The sequence below is a fragment of the Cebus imitator genome, unplaced genomic scaffold (assembly GCF_001604975.1).
Source record: "Cebus imitator isolate Cc_AM_T3 unplaced genomic scaffold, Cebus_imitator-1.0 Scaffold495, whole genome shotgun sequence".
NCBI lineage: Eukaryota > Metazoa > Chordata > Mammalia > Primates > Cebidae > Cebus > Cebus imitator.
Window position 1 is genome coordinate 1,499,337 of NW_016107810.1, and position 16,304 is coordinate 1,515,640.

General features: G+C 59.0%; 1 protein-coding gene across 3 annotated transcripts in view; it reads left to right on the forward strand.

The window, feature by feature from the left end:
- Nucleotides 1–16,304, forward strand: part of ADGRA1 (adhesion G protein-coupled receptor A1) — a 41,171-nt gene that overhangs the window by 17,853 nt on the left and 7,014 nt on the right. For all 3 annotated transcript variants that reach the window (XM_017513570.2, XM_037733140.1, XM_037733141.1), the window contains one exon: nt 1,844–1,989. In XM_017513570.2, coding sequence (XP_017369059.1) covers nt 1,844–1,989 — 146 coding nt within the window. The remainder of the gene's footprint in view (nt 1–1,843; nt 1,990–16,304) is intronic.

Consider the following 16,304-nt stretch of genomic DNA (forward strand, 5'->3'; position numbering starts at 1 on the left):
TTCACTCATTCGCTTAGTCACTCATTCACTCACTCATTCACTCAGTCACTCAAGTCACTCAGTCACTCACTCATTCACTCACTCATTCACTCACTAACTCATTCACTCACTCACTGACTAAGTCATTCACTCAGTCACTCATTCACTCACTCAGTCACTCAGTCACTCAGTCACTCATTCACTCAGTCACTCATTCATTCACTCAGTCACTCACTCACTCATTCACTCACTCACTCAGCAAATGTGCGTAGTGCCCGAGAGGAGCCAGGCCATGCTTGGACACTGGGACACTACCAGAGACAAACCCATGTGGTCTCACTGTGGAGCAGCATTGAAGGACAGGAAACATGTGTGGAAAATGAACCCTAGGGGCAGCAGGAAGTAGGAGGTGTCCACCAGATGAGGGACGCTGGGCTTGGGAAGCGGAGGCAGGGGACAAGGTGGCTGCAGCTCCAGTGCCAGTCAGGAAGCCATGAGGTGATGTTCTCGAGCTCCTGCTGACCAACCCCCCTGCCCTCCTGTGCTGTGCGACAGGAAGAAACTCTCTCTCACTGTTCTAACACTGAGGCCAGGTGGGTCTCACATTCGCAGCCTCCGGGTAAGGAGGAGAATTCAGCCACTACCAGCCGGAGGAAGGACACCTGAGGGGTCTAGTAACAACTAGACTTGGACCCTGACCTGCGTGTGCCATTGGCGCCTGAGCACAGCACTCCTGGAGCCGCTTCCTCCTGCCCACCGGGGCACAGCACTCCTTCCGCAGCCTTCCCACCTGTCTGCCCGGGCACAACACTCCTCCAGCGACCTTCCCACCTGCCCACCCCCACCCCGCCCTTGTCCCACCCACCTTCCTGCCTGCCTGCCCTACCAAGGGCCACAGCTCAGCACTGAGTGAATCCTGGTCCCAGGCTATGGATGGCTGGAAAGGACGATGGTCGCTATGGCAACAAAGAGCTGGCCATGAGCCCCAGGAACGGGCGGAATGAAACACTGTGGGAGACCAGGAGCTTCCCTGCAGCTTCTCCACTTGTCCAGCCTGGAGTTGGTGTCTGGGAGCCAGAGCTCCGCCGTTCACACCTCCCTGTGATCCCCAAATGCACATAGCCTGGGTGAGGCTCAGCCCAGACAGACAAGGGGCAGGGCCAGCTCTGCCGTCCTCCCTGCCCTCCTCAGCTCCCGGGGCGGTGACAATTACAGCCCCACGGCTGCTTCCTGAAAAGAAAGAGCCCGAGGCCAGGCTGTGGAAGTTACCTCTTCCCCACTCCTCCATGCGGTGGCCCGTGGTTCCCAGGCCTCCCTGTCTCCGCCAGGCTGCGTGAGGCCTGGGCGCTGTGACGGGACACGCCCCCACATTCCGCGGCCAGGCCACGCCCCACACCGCAGCCAGGCCACGCCTCCACACTCCGCGGCCACGCCCCACACTCCACGGCCCCCACACTGAGGCCAGGCCACGCCCCCACACTCTGCGGCAAGGCCATGCCCCCACATTCCACGGCCAGGCCACGCCTCCACACCCTGTGGCCATGCCCCCACACTCAGGCCAGGCCACACCTCCACACTCTGCGGCCACGCCCCACACTCCACAGACACGCCCCCACACTCCACGGCCCCCACACTCCTCGGCAAGGCCACGCCCGCACACTCCGTGGCAAGGCCACGTGCTCCGCGGCCACCGTCTGCCCTGGGACATAGACGCTCCTGTCCCAGTGTCTCCCTGTGGCCACCTGTTGCTGTCATTCTTGACACTGAGAGCAGCCTCTGGAAGATGCAAGGCTGGGCCGGGGCTGCAGGCTCTGGGGCGAGTGCGTGAGGGCCCGGCTGCCCGGCTGATTGCTGCTTCCGACAGGTGGGCATCGTGCTGCACTACTCCACACTCTCCACCATGCTGTGGATCGGAGTGACCGCCAGGAACATCTACAAGCAGGTGACCAAGAAGGCCCCTCCATGCCTGGACGCAGACCAGCCGCCATACCCCAGGCAGCCCCTGCTCAGGTACGGGGTGCGCGTGGGCGCCAGGCCCTGCCACCCGGGCCCTGGACGCCGCAGACACCTTCTGGGTCTTGGCAAGCCTCCTCCTAGGCCACTAGGGGCCTGAGGACGATCCGGTCCATGGGGGAGGCCTGGGCATGAGTTCGTGTTTCCAGGGAGGGTGGAAAGCATGCAAAGGATCTGGGGGTGGGGCTGTGCCGGGGGGGAGGGGCATCGTTCGCTGGGGGTGAGACAGGGTGGTGGGGGGAGGGGTGTCTGTTGCTTGGGATGGGCCAGAGGGGCCTAAGGGCAGAGGGTCCTGGTGGGGTGGGCTGTCTGAGGCAGGCAGTGCTCTGCCTTCCACATCTGCGGCTAGGGTCCGGCTGGCGTGTGTTGGGGGCTGGATAAGCCTCCCCTGCTGCAGACATGATGGCCCGAATCCCTCTGTGCCCCCCAGGGCAGCCACACCGGGAAAATGGGCTCGGGGTGGCTTCGGCTTCAGCTTCGGCCTTGTGGTCTCCGTAACATCAGGCAGCTGACAGTTGGTGGGTGGAAACCTCACACACTCGTGCACGAGTTTCAAGGTGGCCCTGGCCTGGGCCCTTCAGAACAGGAGGCAGGTGTGGTCCCCGGTTCCCAGCACCTCCCCATCTCTGCTGTGTGAGGCCCGGGTGCTGGGAAACTCCCCCCGTCCACCCCGAGGCCTGCACCAGCTCAGGGTCCCCATTCTTCCTCCAGCCAGGAATTCACCTCAGCCTTGGAGGGAACCATGGGCCTGCCTGTGGGGTGGAAACAGCCCACGGGGTGCCGGTGGGGGCCTCCCTCCCTTCCTCAGTCCAGAGCCGGGGAAACACGGGCGTCCACATCTGGAAGGTGGCAGGGATTCCTCTGCGCCAGCAGGAAAAAGCCAGGTCAGGGAGCACCGGCAGCTGCTTCATACGGGGCCTGTCTGCAGCCAAGACCTGGCTGCAGAGCTCGCTGGGCAGTTCCAGCACCTTTGACCCTTCCTTTTCTGAATGGAGACTGAATCCCAAACACACAGCCGGCAAAAGCCAGGCTCGGAGCGTGGCCTCGAGGACTTGGGTGCTCACTGGCCCGTCCCCCAGGGTCCCCTGAGGCTCCCCAAATGGCTGCCTTGGGCACTTGTGGTATTCCCAGAGCAGCCCCCCGTGTGAGGCAGCATCCCAGAGGGTGCTCTGCGCCCGGGGGTCCCAGGGGGTCCTGAAGGACACTTGTTCGGTTGCTCGTGAGGCGTGGCCCGGAGCTGGCACACGGATGCCTGCTTCTTCGGAAGGACTATCCAGCAATGCCTCGTCCAAACCCGTCTCAAGAATTCGCTTCAAGGCAGACATGGCCACGTCTGTGCTGCTTCCGTAAACGGGGCTCCCTTCCACCTGCAGTGTTTTCCGACACAGTTTCAGATCCACGCAGACGTGTAGCTGCTTAGCAACCAGGCGGGGGGTGCCTCTGCTGCGTGTAGGGGCTGGAGAGGCGGGTTTCATTATCCTGCCAGGGAGGCCCAGTCCCCTGGTGTTATAAATTACTCTCAAAACGCATTTCCTCATCTGTAATTGACGGAAGCCGCCTGGTTTTGAAGGCCAGGCTGGCAGCCACGGTCCACCAGGTGCTCTTCCGTCTGTGTCTGTCAATGGCGCCACAGAGCCGCGCATCTGTCCAGGTGCTGTGGGGCCACGGGCCTGGGGCTCAGCAATGACCAGCGGACCCAGCCACAGCAAGGCCCTGCTTAGGCCACGTCACCGAGGCGACTGCTGTTTCTCCTGCGGCTGCCTGGGGACAAACATCCTCCACCCCTCTCCGCTGGGCCCCTTCCTGTGTACAGGAAGGTCTTGACATTGTGGGGCAGGGGCTGTCCCCCTGGTGCCATGTTCCAGGATGTTCCCTAGTCTCTCTGTCTCCCCAGCCTTGTCCTGCGTGCCTAGCCAGGGCACGGCCTGTGCCCCCTGCAGCGGGTGCAGACTCGTGGGTGGTGGCAGCATTGGCCTGGGCTTCACCGAGGGCCTGCCCCTCTCCACAGCCAGGCCTGGGGCTGCTGGGGACTGTGCTGACAGACCGGGCCTGGGGCTGCTGGGGACATTGCTGGGGACCAGGCCTGCGGCTGCTGGGGACCGTGCTGCAGGACCAGGCCTGGGGCTGCTGGGGACGTTGCTGGAGACCAGGCCTGGGGCTGCTGGGGACATTGCTGGGACACCGGGCCTGGGGCTGCTGGGGACCGTGCTGGGGGACCAGGCCTGGGGCTACTGGGTACCGTGCTGGGAGACCCGGCCTGGGGCTGCTGGGGACGTTGCTGGGACACCGGGCCTGGGGCTGCTGGGGACGTTGCTGGGACACTGGGCCTGGGGCTGGTGGGGACATTGCTGGGGACCCGGCCTGGGGCTGCTGGGGGGACATTGCTGGGACACTGGGCCTGGGGCTGCTGGGTACCCGGCCTGGGGCTGCTGGGGACCGTGCTGGGGGACCGGGCCTGGGGCTGCTGGGGACCGTGCTGGAGGACCGGGCCTGGGGCTGCTGGGGACTGTGCTGGGGGACTGGGCTGCACCTCCTCAGGGAGACCAGCAGGCCTGAGCAGGGCCTTTCCCCACACCCTGGAGGGACTCACAGTCTGCTCTCCTGGTCCTGGCCCAGAGTCGCTGCTCACCTCCCCACCCTCCTTCCGGAAGCCTCCCTATCAGAGAGGCTCGTCCCAGTGGCCCTGCCCCATTCCCAGAACTCTAAGTGGCCCGCACATTGTCAGAGCCAACAGAAATGTATTTCTGAGTTCCAAGAACCTTGACGTCTGGGGGGGAAGGGCACGGACACTGCTCAGCTCTGGCTGGGAGCCCTCCTGTCTGCCCTCCCTGGCCTCTCCTGCCCCTTGGGCACTGAGGGCCAGTCCCTCCAGCCTCCTCCCAGCACCTCAGTCCCCTCTTAGGTGAGACCCCTGACCCTCTGCGCAGCGCCCACCCCCTACTGCAGAGCGACTACCCCCTGCCCCCTCCTCCCCTCAGTGACAATGACAGACGCGTCCCTCCTGCTCCGTATTCTCGGGGACTGACATCCAGCCCCTCCTGCTGAAATGTTGAAACCAGAAGGAGACAAATGGCAGGGAGGTGGTAAATACATGTCAAATCGGCCTCTTGTGAAGGACCTCCGTGCTTACCTGGGCTGGACGTGTCGACGGAAAGCAGTCAGTTCCACCTTGTTCTGATGTGTGGGTGGGCAGCACGTCGCCCGTCCTGGGGTCTCAGGCCCCACGGCCTCCCACACTCAGGGAGGAGCTGGAAGGGCTCGGGACTCAGTGGCAACGGCGTTCTTGGGTGTGGTTTGTCTTCGCAGAAGGATACACCACAGGGCCAGCGAGGGAAAGACTTTGCAGAGCCCGAGACTCCAGGTGCGGTCTCCAGAGTTCTCCTGTCCTGGGAGACTGGGGTGGGGAGGACCCAATGGAGCCTGCTCCTTCCTCCAGCAGCAAAACGCAGCAACGTGTGCCCCACACTTCTGCCCGGGGGGCCGCTCAGGCTCAAGCTCAGGGTCCTTGCTGGGACAGGTCACTCCTGTGCTCTGCTGGCTCCACCAGCCACCACGACAGAGCCTCACACCCCAGCGGAAAGGGGGTGCCACCATCAGTCACGAGGTTTGCACGAAGGGCCCAGGCCACCGTACTGCCACATCCTGCACCTCTGTACACAGAGCAGCCTCATCAGGCAGTAACGTGGGGCACGAGGTGAAAGCCACGGTCCCAGGCATCTGCCACGGCCCCTTCTGCAAAGAAACACGGGCCTGCCCAGAGCCACTGTGCATGGGGGTTGTATGTTCAGACAGAAGCTTCTCGGATCTACCGTTTTTAACAATATGGGTGAGAAGAAAAAAAGGCTGAGAGAGAGACATTCAGTAAGAAATATAAAGAAATGCTAGAAGAAAAGGAGTAAGGGTGAATATAATGTACCTGGAGCTGACCCTCTGTACACATGACAGGAGCCAACAGCCTGAACGACCAACCTGCCTCCTCTACACCCCGATCTCACGGCCCAGATTCCTACTTTCCGGAACTCCCTTCTGACCTCTCTTCAGCCCTTCGGGTCTTTAGTTTCCTGCCAGAGCCTCTGCATACAGCGATGTCTGCCTGGGACCCAGGACGCAGGTGCTGCTGGATAATCCAGTGATCCCGGGTCCCCGGGCACCTGCTCGGATGTGAGCACAGCCCACTGTGGGGTTGTTTGTGCATCCCTTAAGTGGAAATGTGGCTAAAGTGGGGAGGTTTGGGGTAGGCTGGGCCACCTGTTCACCATGAACGCCTCCCCTCCTAACCCCACCAGACCACCCGCCCGCCACGGACACCTCCCTCCTAACCCCACCAGACCACCCGCCCGCCACGGACACCTCCTAACCCCACCAGACCACGTGCTCACCATAGATACCTCCTAACCCCACCAGACCACGTGCCCACCACAGACACCTCCTAATCCCACCAGACCACGTGCCCACCACAGATACCTCCCTCCTAACCCCACCAGACCACCTACCCAACCTTTCCACATGCTCTGCTTCTTCTGCCAGCCAAAGAGAAGCCACTCCAGACCCAAGCAGACCTTCTGTGATTTCACCGGTGCTCAGGGGCTGATTCCCCAGTTAGCAATGTGTAATTACACCCTAATTTGCAATCTGCTCTGCCCTTTCTGATAAAGTGCACCAAGTCATTTCGGTTATGCACGGTCTGCTGGCAGTGTTTCAGTTTGGACATGCAAGAGCAGTGGCACTGAGACACTGGCATTCTCTGCCACAGCCAGCTTGCTGAGGACGCCCACTCCCACCTTCACCCGCCTCGCAGCAGCACCAGTGCTGGCCAGGCGCTGAGGGAGGTTCGTGGCTCCAGGAAGGTGATTTCCTGGGGCTCCCTCAGCCAGGAACCCCTTCTCAGGCCACAGGGCCAACTCTGGAGACTGCACTGGGCTTGAAACTGTGTGTGAGACGCAGCCTCAGGGGCTGTCCGGGTGGGTGACACAGAGGCGGGCAGCGGGCACATCAGGACATGGCCCCAGCACCTTCAGCTCCCTGGGACACAGGACCCATCAGTGAGACCGTGATCCCTGGCCCAGTTAGCACTCCTTGTGCTGACGGTGACTTCTCAATTCCGAGAAAACCAGGTTGAGAACCACATATGAGTAATTACAGATGAGTGTGAGAGCATGTGTGCGATGCAAGTGTCGATGCATGAGTGGGTGTGTGAGTGTAGGTGTGAGTGTGTATGCATCTGTGATGTGTGTGTACGTGTATGAGTGTATGTGTGAGTGTAGGTGTATGAGTGTGAGTGCATGTGTGTGTGTGGTGTGTGTGTGGGTGCATGTGTGATGTGTCTGAGTGTATGTGTATGTGTGAGTGCATGTGTGATGTGTGTGTACATGTCTGAGTGTATGTGTATGAGTGTGTGAGTGCATGTGTTTGTGTACGCATCTGTGATGTGTGTGTATGTGTATGAGTGTGTGTGTGTGTACGTATGAGTGTGTGTGTGTACTTATGAGTATGAGTGTATGAGTGCATGTGTGTGATCTGAGTGTATGTGTGTGAGTGCATGTGTGTATGTGTATGAGTGTAGGTGTATGAGTGTGTGAGTGCATCTGTGATGTGAGTGTATGTGTATGTGTGTGTTTGAGTGTGAGTGCATGTGTGTGATGTGTCTGTGTATGTGTATGAGTGTGTGAGTGCATGTGTGTGATGTGTCTGTGTATGTGTATGAGTGTGTGAGTGCATGTGTGATGTGATTGTATGTGTGTGTATGAGGGTGTGAGTGCATCTGTGATGTGTGAGTGTACATGTATGAGTGTGTGAGTGCATGAGTGACGTGTGAGTGTAGGTGTATGAGTGTGAGTGCATGTGTGTGTGATGTGTGTGCACACTGCAGCAATGGTACAGGTGCAGTTCCAGACTGAACTGCAGTAAACTGAGTCACACAAACTTTCTGGTTTCCCGGTGCACATGCTGTGGTTTGGTTCTGTGTCCCCACTCAAATTGTAATCCTCGTCATCCCCACGTGTTGAGGGCAGGACCTGGTGGGAGGTGCCTGGGTGGGGGCAGCTTCCCCATGCTTCTACGATAGTGAGTTCTCACAAGACTGAGGGTGTTATAGGGGCTCTTCCCGCTTTGCTCTTGCCTTCGCTCTCCTGCCTCCTTGTGAAGAAGGTGCTGCTTCCCCTTTGCCTTCTGCCACGACTGTAAGCTTCCTGAGGCCTCCCCAGCCATGCAGACTGTGAGTCAATTAAACCTCTTTCCTTTATAAATGACAGTCTGGTGTATTTCTTCATAGCAGCGTGAAAATGGATGAACACAGCACGTTAAAGTTATGTTTACATTGTACTGTGGTTGACTAAGTGTGTGATAGCATGATGTCTAAAGAATCCATGTGCATGCCTTAACTTAAAAATCCTTTATTCCTAAAACATGCTAGTGACTTCAGCATGTCATAATCTTCCTGAGGCTGGAGGCTCTCACTTCAATGTGGACGGCCACTGGCTGACTGGTCAGTGTGGTGGTGGCTGAAGACTGGGGTGGCTGTGGCAATTTCTTAAAATAAGTCAGCAATGACGTTTGCCACATTAATTGACTTTTTTTGTCACAAAAGAGTTCCCTGTAGCCTGCAATGTTGTTTGATGCATTTCACCCACAGTAGAACTTCTTTCAGAACTGGAGTCATCCTCTCAAACTCTGCCACGGCTTTGTCAACTCAGTGGATGAAATATTCTCCGTCCTTTGTTGCCATTTCAATAGTGTCCGTGGCATCTTCACCAGGAGCAGATTCCATCCCAGGAAACCGTGTTCTTTGCTCATCCATAAGAAGGAACTCCTCATCGGTTACATTTGACCATGAGATGGTAGCAATTCAGTGCATCCTCAGGCTCCACTTCTAATTCCAGTTCTCCTGCAGTTCCCCTGACATCTGCAGCTCCTTCCTCCACTGAAGTCTTGAACCCTTCAAAGTCATCCATAAAGGCTGGAATCAACCTCTTCCAGACTCCTGTTAATGTGATATTTTGACCTCCCATGAGTCACGAATGTTCTTGATGGCACCTAGAGTGGGGACTCCTTTCCAGAAGGTTTCGTTTTGCTTTGTCCAGTCTATCTGAAGAATCACTATCTGTGGCGGCTATAGTCCTACAAAATGTATTCTCAAATAGTAAGACTTGAAATTCAAAATGACACCTTGGTCCAGGCTGCAGAATGGATGTGGTGTTGGCAGGTGTGGAGACAGCATTCATCTCCTCGTGCATCTCCGTGAGAGCTCTTGGGTGGCCAGGCCACTGAGTGGTACTGTTCTGAAAGGAATCTGTGTTTCTGAGCAGTAGGTCTCAACAGTGGGCTTTAAGTATTCAGCAAATCATGCTGTCAACAGATGTGCTGTCACCCAGGCTTTGCTGTTCCACTTACAGAGCACGGGCAGAGTCGATTTAGCCTCATTCTTAAAGGCCCTAGGATTTTCAGAATGGTGAGTGAGGACTGGCTTCAGCTGAAAGTCCCGGCTGTGCTGGCCCCTAACAAGAGAGTTGGCTCCTGCTTGGAAGCTTTTATGTGTGAGCGGTGTGGGCATGCATGTGGTGTAAGGAGAGGCGCAGCATGGAGGCAGAGGCATTGCTGCCCACCTGAGCCCAGGGATGCAGCGCTGGTCTTGGAGGGGCTGCCCCGGGTGGCACCTGGGTCCAGGCTGCTCCTAGGATTTTTCCACTCAGGCTGTGACAGTGCCACTACCCCAGGGAGAGGTGTGAGGTCAGCCGTGGCGGGAACAGAGCCATGGAGGAAGCATAACCGTGGTCCGCGTCCTTGCCCAGTTTCTCCGTGTCCCAGAGTGCACTGATTCCAACTCAACTGTCCGCTCCAACGGCAGCAGGCATGTGCCAGGAGGGGTCACGGAGCCGGCACCACCCAGGCTGGGCATGCAGCCCAGGGGCTAATGGGAGAGGAGGCTGGGCAGAGTCAGCTGCAGGTGCCCCTCCACTGCAAGGCTCTGCCCACGCCAGGGCTTGGTTCCTGTCTCTTCATTCTTTTCTTTTCTTTCCTTTTAAAAATACTTTCCAAATTTAACTTTTTTTGAGTGTGCAGTGGAAAGTGTACACATAGAAAGATGCTGGACCCACTAGCAAGTCTCAAGAAACTGCTGCCAGGACCCGCAGGGACAGAAGCAGGAGCCTCGGGGCCGTCCTACCCCGGCCGCAGCCCCTGGCCTGGCCCCAGGGCCTCCCTGCCTTCCTGCTGGCTCACCAGCTGAGCACACGCCTCCCTGGGCGGCACCGGCTTTGGGCTGTGTGTGTCTGGGGTCATTTCATCTGATCTCATGCCGATTTCTCTCCCTGCCGTGTTTCTTTAAGGTCTGTCCTGTAACCGTCGGTAACTGGGGCTCACTGCGTCCATGGCCACACAGGACCTCCCTCTGGCGAGACCACGGGGCTTAACCCTTTATCCCTTCTGCTGACCATTGCACGTTGTTCTCTGAGGGCTCACATGGTCACACAGCTCATCCCACCCATGCGGGTCTCAGCGCTGACCCTGCTAAGTCCTCACAAGCTGACCCCTGGCAGGGGCCCTGCATGCCCCTCTGCACGCATCTGTGGGAGTCGCTGGCTGCACCCTCCTCTCCTCTCCTCTCCTCTCCTCTCCTCTCCTCTCCTCTCCTCTCCTCTCCTCTGCGAAGCGTGTGCAGGTCTCTTCCGTGCTCCTCTGGGCCGCCCGCCCTCCCTCACTGACAGGGAGGAGCCTGTGTTTGCTTCTCGCATCAGCCCCGCAGATATGTTCCCTTTGCCGAGTCAGCTTTGGAATCCAAAGTCTGTGATCCTGGGGTGCCTGGTGCTTCTGTGGGTGACAGAAGGCACCGTCCCTATGCAACACCCGCACCGCAGCTCCCCCTCGGCTCCCTGTCACCACTGCGAGCAGCAGCAACTCTGTCCTGTAACTGTTCTTAGCTGAGGTTCACCCCACAGGGGGGGCCACGTCACCTTCCCATGGCTTCTATGGCCACAGTGCAAGCTCAGTGGTCGGAAGCAACTCAGAGGGATCATCTGATAGTCAGAAGGCCAGAAGCCCAAAATCAGCCCCTCTGGGTCCTCGCCGAGGTGAGGGCAGGGCCGCCTCCCGCTGGGTCGTCGCCGAGGCGAGGGCAGGGCCGCCTCCCGCTGGGTCCTCGCCGAGGCGAGGGCAGGGCCGCCTCCCTCTGGGTCCACGCCGAGGTGAGGGCAGGGCCGCCTCCCGCTGGGTCCACGCTGAGGTGGGGAGCACAGCTGTCTCCATCCTCTCAGCGTCTTCTGGGGCTGCCTCAGCCGCCATCACTCCTGGGCTCAGGGCCTCCTCCACCCCGAAAGCCAGCAGCCAGCATCCTCTCTCCACCAGGATCTCTGCCCTGCCTCTTCTGAGGACCCCAGTGACACTGTCAGTCCAGGCACACGGCCCGGGGGAGGGTGGCAGTCTCTGCTCTTCCCCATCACTCACTTCACCCATCTGCAAAGTCTCTCTTCACGCATGAGGCAACAGGTTCACTGATTCCAGAGAAGAGGACGCAGGTGTCCTTGGGTCGTTATTCAGCCCACGTAGGCCTGAGCTCCTGTTCTCAATGCCAGCGTCAATCTACCTGCCCGGCACTGATGGCCGCTCCGCCCTCTCTGTCCTGGGCTCCACCCTCACTGGCTCGGGGTCGGCAGCTGTGGGCTGACTGTCCCAAGGGCATGCCGGCGTGGATGGCAGAGGCGGACCCAGCAGGGCTCGCCCGGCCCAGCCACAGCGGTGACAGCACCAGCGGCGGCCTCCAGCGCCCTCTGCCGGCCGGCCTGTCCTGTGCGCTGGGAAGGAGCCTGGAGCTCACCGTCCTGGCAGGCAGAACTCAGCAGGCAGCTTGGAGGTGCCCGGCACAGACAGACCCCGGCGTCTCCTCTCAGCAGCTGCCGGCAGCTTCTCCACGCTCACTGCAGGATGCTAGGGTCCCCTGGAGAAGACCTGCAGCCACAGGGAAGGCAGGGGAGTTCGTGGTGCTGGACCACGCGGGCGAGAACCAGGCAGGGCCCCCAGGGCACGTCAGCAGCCCCATCATCCAGCCTGGGAATGCGAAGGGGCCTCTGCTACCGGCTTTCTCCAGGGCTCCTTGTGGGTTCACTGGGGCCACAGGCCACAGAGGAGCAATGTGGACTGACCTTGCTGCACAGAGTGTGAACTGAACCATCCCTGTCCCAGCACCGAGCCTGCTGAGGACGCCAGAGGGGGCTTCGAGGCCAGAACCTGTGCTCTGTCTCTTGGGGAGGGTGGAGGGCCGGCTCGGGGACAGTGGCCTCCTGTGTGTCCAGAGTGGGGTCTCAGGGCTCCCTGTGCCTGATAGCCATGAGACCTGGGGGCTTTCTGTGCCACCGTTGACCGTGGGAGCAAGGCAGAGGCGCTGTGCCAACCCCTCAGGTCAGCCAGGTGTGGACAGCTGAATCCAGCCCGGGCTCCCTCAGGCCTGCTGGAACAAGCTCTGGGTGAGCCCGTCCACTCCGGGTCCCCGTGGTCACTAGAACCAGTTGGGCCGGCTTTCCCATTCCGTGCCCTGTTTTGACACCTGTGGGCTTCATGGTCGTCTCTTTGCAAGCTGTGCCAAAGTCCCGTGTGGCCCCGTCCTCCCTGCCTTTACCTTCAGAGAAACGTTGGTCTGTATTTCTCCCCGCCCCACCCCACTCGGCAGGAACAAACCTCCTGACCCGCTGGGTGGCAGCGTCTGCCAGTTGCTCCCATTTCCTCTGCAAATCGCCACCTCCCTCACCCTCTTTCCAGGGGCCGGCTACTTGGGACGCACGTTCAGACTCAGCTGCAGGGAGAGCCGGAGAGGCCCCGGTGCAGAGGCCACACGGCAAGTCCAGGGCTTCCCTGCTGTGCCTGCTTCACGGGGAAATAGTGGAAATCCTCCAGAAACAGATGCGGTAGCCGGCCCTCCCGTGGCTCTCCCGTGGCCCTCCCGTGTGCTCAGCGCCTGCTGGGTGCCAGGCTGCTCTAAGCTGTGCGGGGCTGGTGGCGTGGATTTGTCGTGTCCCCACCCACATCTCATCTTGAATTGTTCCTGCCAAGCGGGGCTGGGGCCGGGAGAAATAAAGACCAATGTTTCTCTGAAGGTAAAGGCAGGGAGGACGGGGCCACACGGGACTTTGGCACAGCTTGCAAAGAGACGACCATGAAGCCCACAGGTGTCAAAACAGGGCACGGAACGGGAAAGCCGGCCCAACTGGTTCTAGGGACCATGGGACCCGGTCAGGACGGGCTCATCCAGAGCTTGTTCCAGAGGTGCCAGGGGAGCCCGGGTTCCCATATCCCCTCGTACTGTGGGAGGGACCCCAGGGGAGGTGATTTGATGGTGGGGGCGGCTTCCCCATGCTGTTCTCAGGATAGTGAGTTCTCACAAGGGCTGGTGCTTTCCCGAGGGGCTTTTCCCCCTTTGCTCAGCCCCTCTCCTGGCTGCTGCCACTTGAAGAAAGACATGTTTGCTTCCCTTTCTGCCATGATTAAGTTTCCTGAGGCCTCGCCAGCCCTGGAGAACAGTGAGGCAATCAAACCTCTTTCCTTTATAAATTACCCGGCCTTGGGTACATCTTTAATAGCAGTGTGAGGACAGACTTACAGAGTGGGCGAGGCCTCAGCTCTGCGGAGATGCAGGCAGGTGAGCGGCAGGGTGACTTCAGGTGTGCAGGAGTGAACACAACGCTCCTCCTGGGGCCGGGACTCTGGAGCCCTGACCCACCAGGCAAGTGGAGCCACCGGGGGGGGAGCAGGGTGGGGTTCCTGCAGAGGGGACACCTGCAGTGAGCCTGGGGTGAGGGGAATTGAAGAACCGTCAAGGAAGTTTACGTGAGTTTGGAGAAGAGAGGACAGTGGAATTGTGGTTTCCTTGGTGGGATGAGAAACATGGACCAGCTCACTGTCTTCAGCCACTCACACAGTTCCCAGGAAACTGGGGATCTCAGCCCAGGCCAGCTGACTGGGAAAGATGTTGGTCCTTCCAGAACCCCACTCCTGGTTACAGGACCCCAAAAGGCCAGGTGGACTCGGGTGGGCTCCGTACATCCCAAAGTGAGGAGGGACCTTTATGGGCTCCAGGGATGGGGGCTGCTGCCGGGGTCCTCCCCTGACCTGCCCACAGCCTCGCGTGAGTGCCGCCCTGGGCCACACCAGGAGGACAAGTGAACTGAGCCCAGCTCGGCGCCACGTCCCACTGCGTGGCTGCCTGCCCCGTGTGCCTGCCTGTGGCTGCACCACCTCCACCCTGTGAGGATGAGGACTGGGCAGACCCGCTCTCTCGGAGGACTCCGGCTCTCCAAGGCTGCAGAATTCCACCTGGGAAGAGACGGGTGGAAGAGACAGCTGGTTTCTCCCCACCCTTTCCCCAACACATTATTATGAAAACTTCAAATGTACAGAAAGTTAAGAGTTTCACAGTGACGCTGCACAGCCCCTAGAGCTTCCAAAGCCCTCTGCTGGGCCACGCACCTCACCCACTGCCCACCCACCCAAGGCCTTACTTTTGTGCCCTTCAAGTCAGTTGCAGGCATTGGGGTCCGACCCCTGCATGGTTCAGCCAAAGAGGTCAGTATCTGTGTTCAGTACTTTTTTCCTCCTGAGTGAAATGCACACACAGTGGAAGGTGCAAAGCTGACACATGACCCGCTGAGCCAAGGCAGGTGCACACACCAGCCACGCCTGAGCTCCACCCTCTCTCCAGACGCTTCCCAGGCAGCCCCCCACAGACAACTGCCCTGATTCTTTTCCACCATAGATTAATTCTGCCTGGTTTAGAACCACATAGAAATGAAGCCACTGTTGCCCGTGCTCTCCGTGTGAGGCTCCTGCAGCCCAGGCTGATGGGCTGCGATCTGTGCTCACTGCTGCACACGGCTGCCACGCCCCTTGTCTCCTGAGGTGTGTTCCATGTTCTGAAAACATCACAGTATCTGTATCTGTTTCCCTGTCGGTGGACACCTGGGCTGGCTCCAGTTTGGGCTGTTACGTGTGAAATGTCCCCGCCTTCCTTCTCCGGGTCTGTGTGGGCACACGCTTACGTTTCTCCTGGCCCAGTGCCTGTGACCGAAGTCTCTGGGCTGTAGTTTCCAAGTGCAGCCTCTTTCCCAGCAAGAGGGGGAGTTGCGGGCACACCACACGCACGGCACTCGGGGCAGTCCATCTCTTTCACATCAGCAGCTCCGGTCCCTCCGGGAAAACGTCACGGCCTTGCAGGTTCCCGACGGCTGGCGACGTGCAGGGCCTTTCCATGTGCGCTGGAGATTGAGATGCCACATTTCCTCAAATGGCCACTCACATCTGCCAATTTTTATTGGCTTTTTTTAGATTATTTTTAGTGTGAGTTTCATATCCACCCAGGATACCGTTCTTTTGTCAGGAGTATGTTTTGTGACTGTTTTTCCCAGTCCATAGCTTTGGAAAACAAATGGAAACTGTCCTGGATGAGCGGAAGTTGTGGATTTTGGTGAAGTCCTGGTGGATTAGTCTGTTTTCACCCTGCTGATAAAGACATCCCCAGGAGAACGAAGGCCAAGCGAAAAGGGAACTCTTATGAAAAGCCCGTCAGACCTCGTGAGATTTGTTCACTACCACAGGAAGAGTGTGAGGGAAACCACCCCATGATTCAATCACCGCCTGCCGGGTCCCTCCCACAGCACGTGGGGATTCTGGGAGCTACAATTCCAGATGAGACCTGGGTGAAGACACAGCCAAACCCTCTCACCTGCTCACCAGGGTTTCCTTGTGTGGCTGTTGTTTCTGGGGAGCCTCTGCCTCCCACGGCCAGTGGTGCCACCCAGTGTCTCCCTCTGGACCACAAATGGTTGTACCTTTTACCGTAGGGCTCTTGGTAACCCGCCTAGATCAAGCATGTTTACCGTCAGTGCAGCTCAGGGCTGAGATTCCCTACGGAATTTCTTTCCTTCACCACTGTGGAAACGAGTCGACCTCCAGTTGGATGGTTGGATGTCTCATTCCGCACACTCCTGTGTGACCGTGGGTCAATCTCGCACACTCCTGTGTGACCGTGGGTCCGTCCTCACCACTCCTATGTGACTGTGGGTCCATCCACACCACTCCTGTGTGACCGTGGGTCCATCCACACCACTCCTGTGTGACCGTGGGTCCGTCCCGCACACTCCTGTGTGACTGTGGGACCATCCACACCACTCCTGTGTGACCGTGGGTCCGTGCACACTACTCCTGTGTGACCGTGGGTCTATCCTGGACACTCCTGTGTGACCGTGTGCCCATCCACACCACTCCTGTGTGACCGTGGGTCTGTCCTGGACACTCCTGTGTGACCGTGGGTCTATCCTGGACACTCCTGTGTG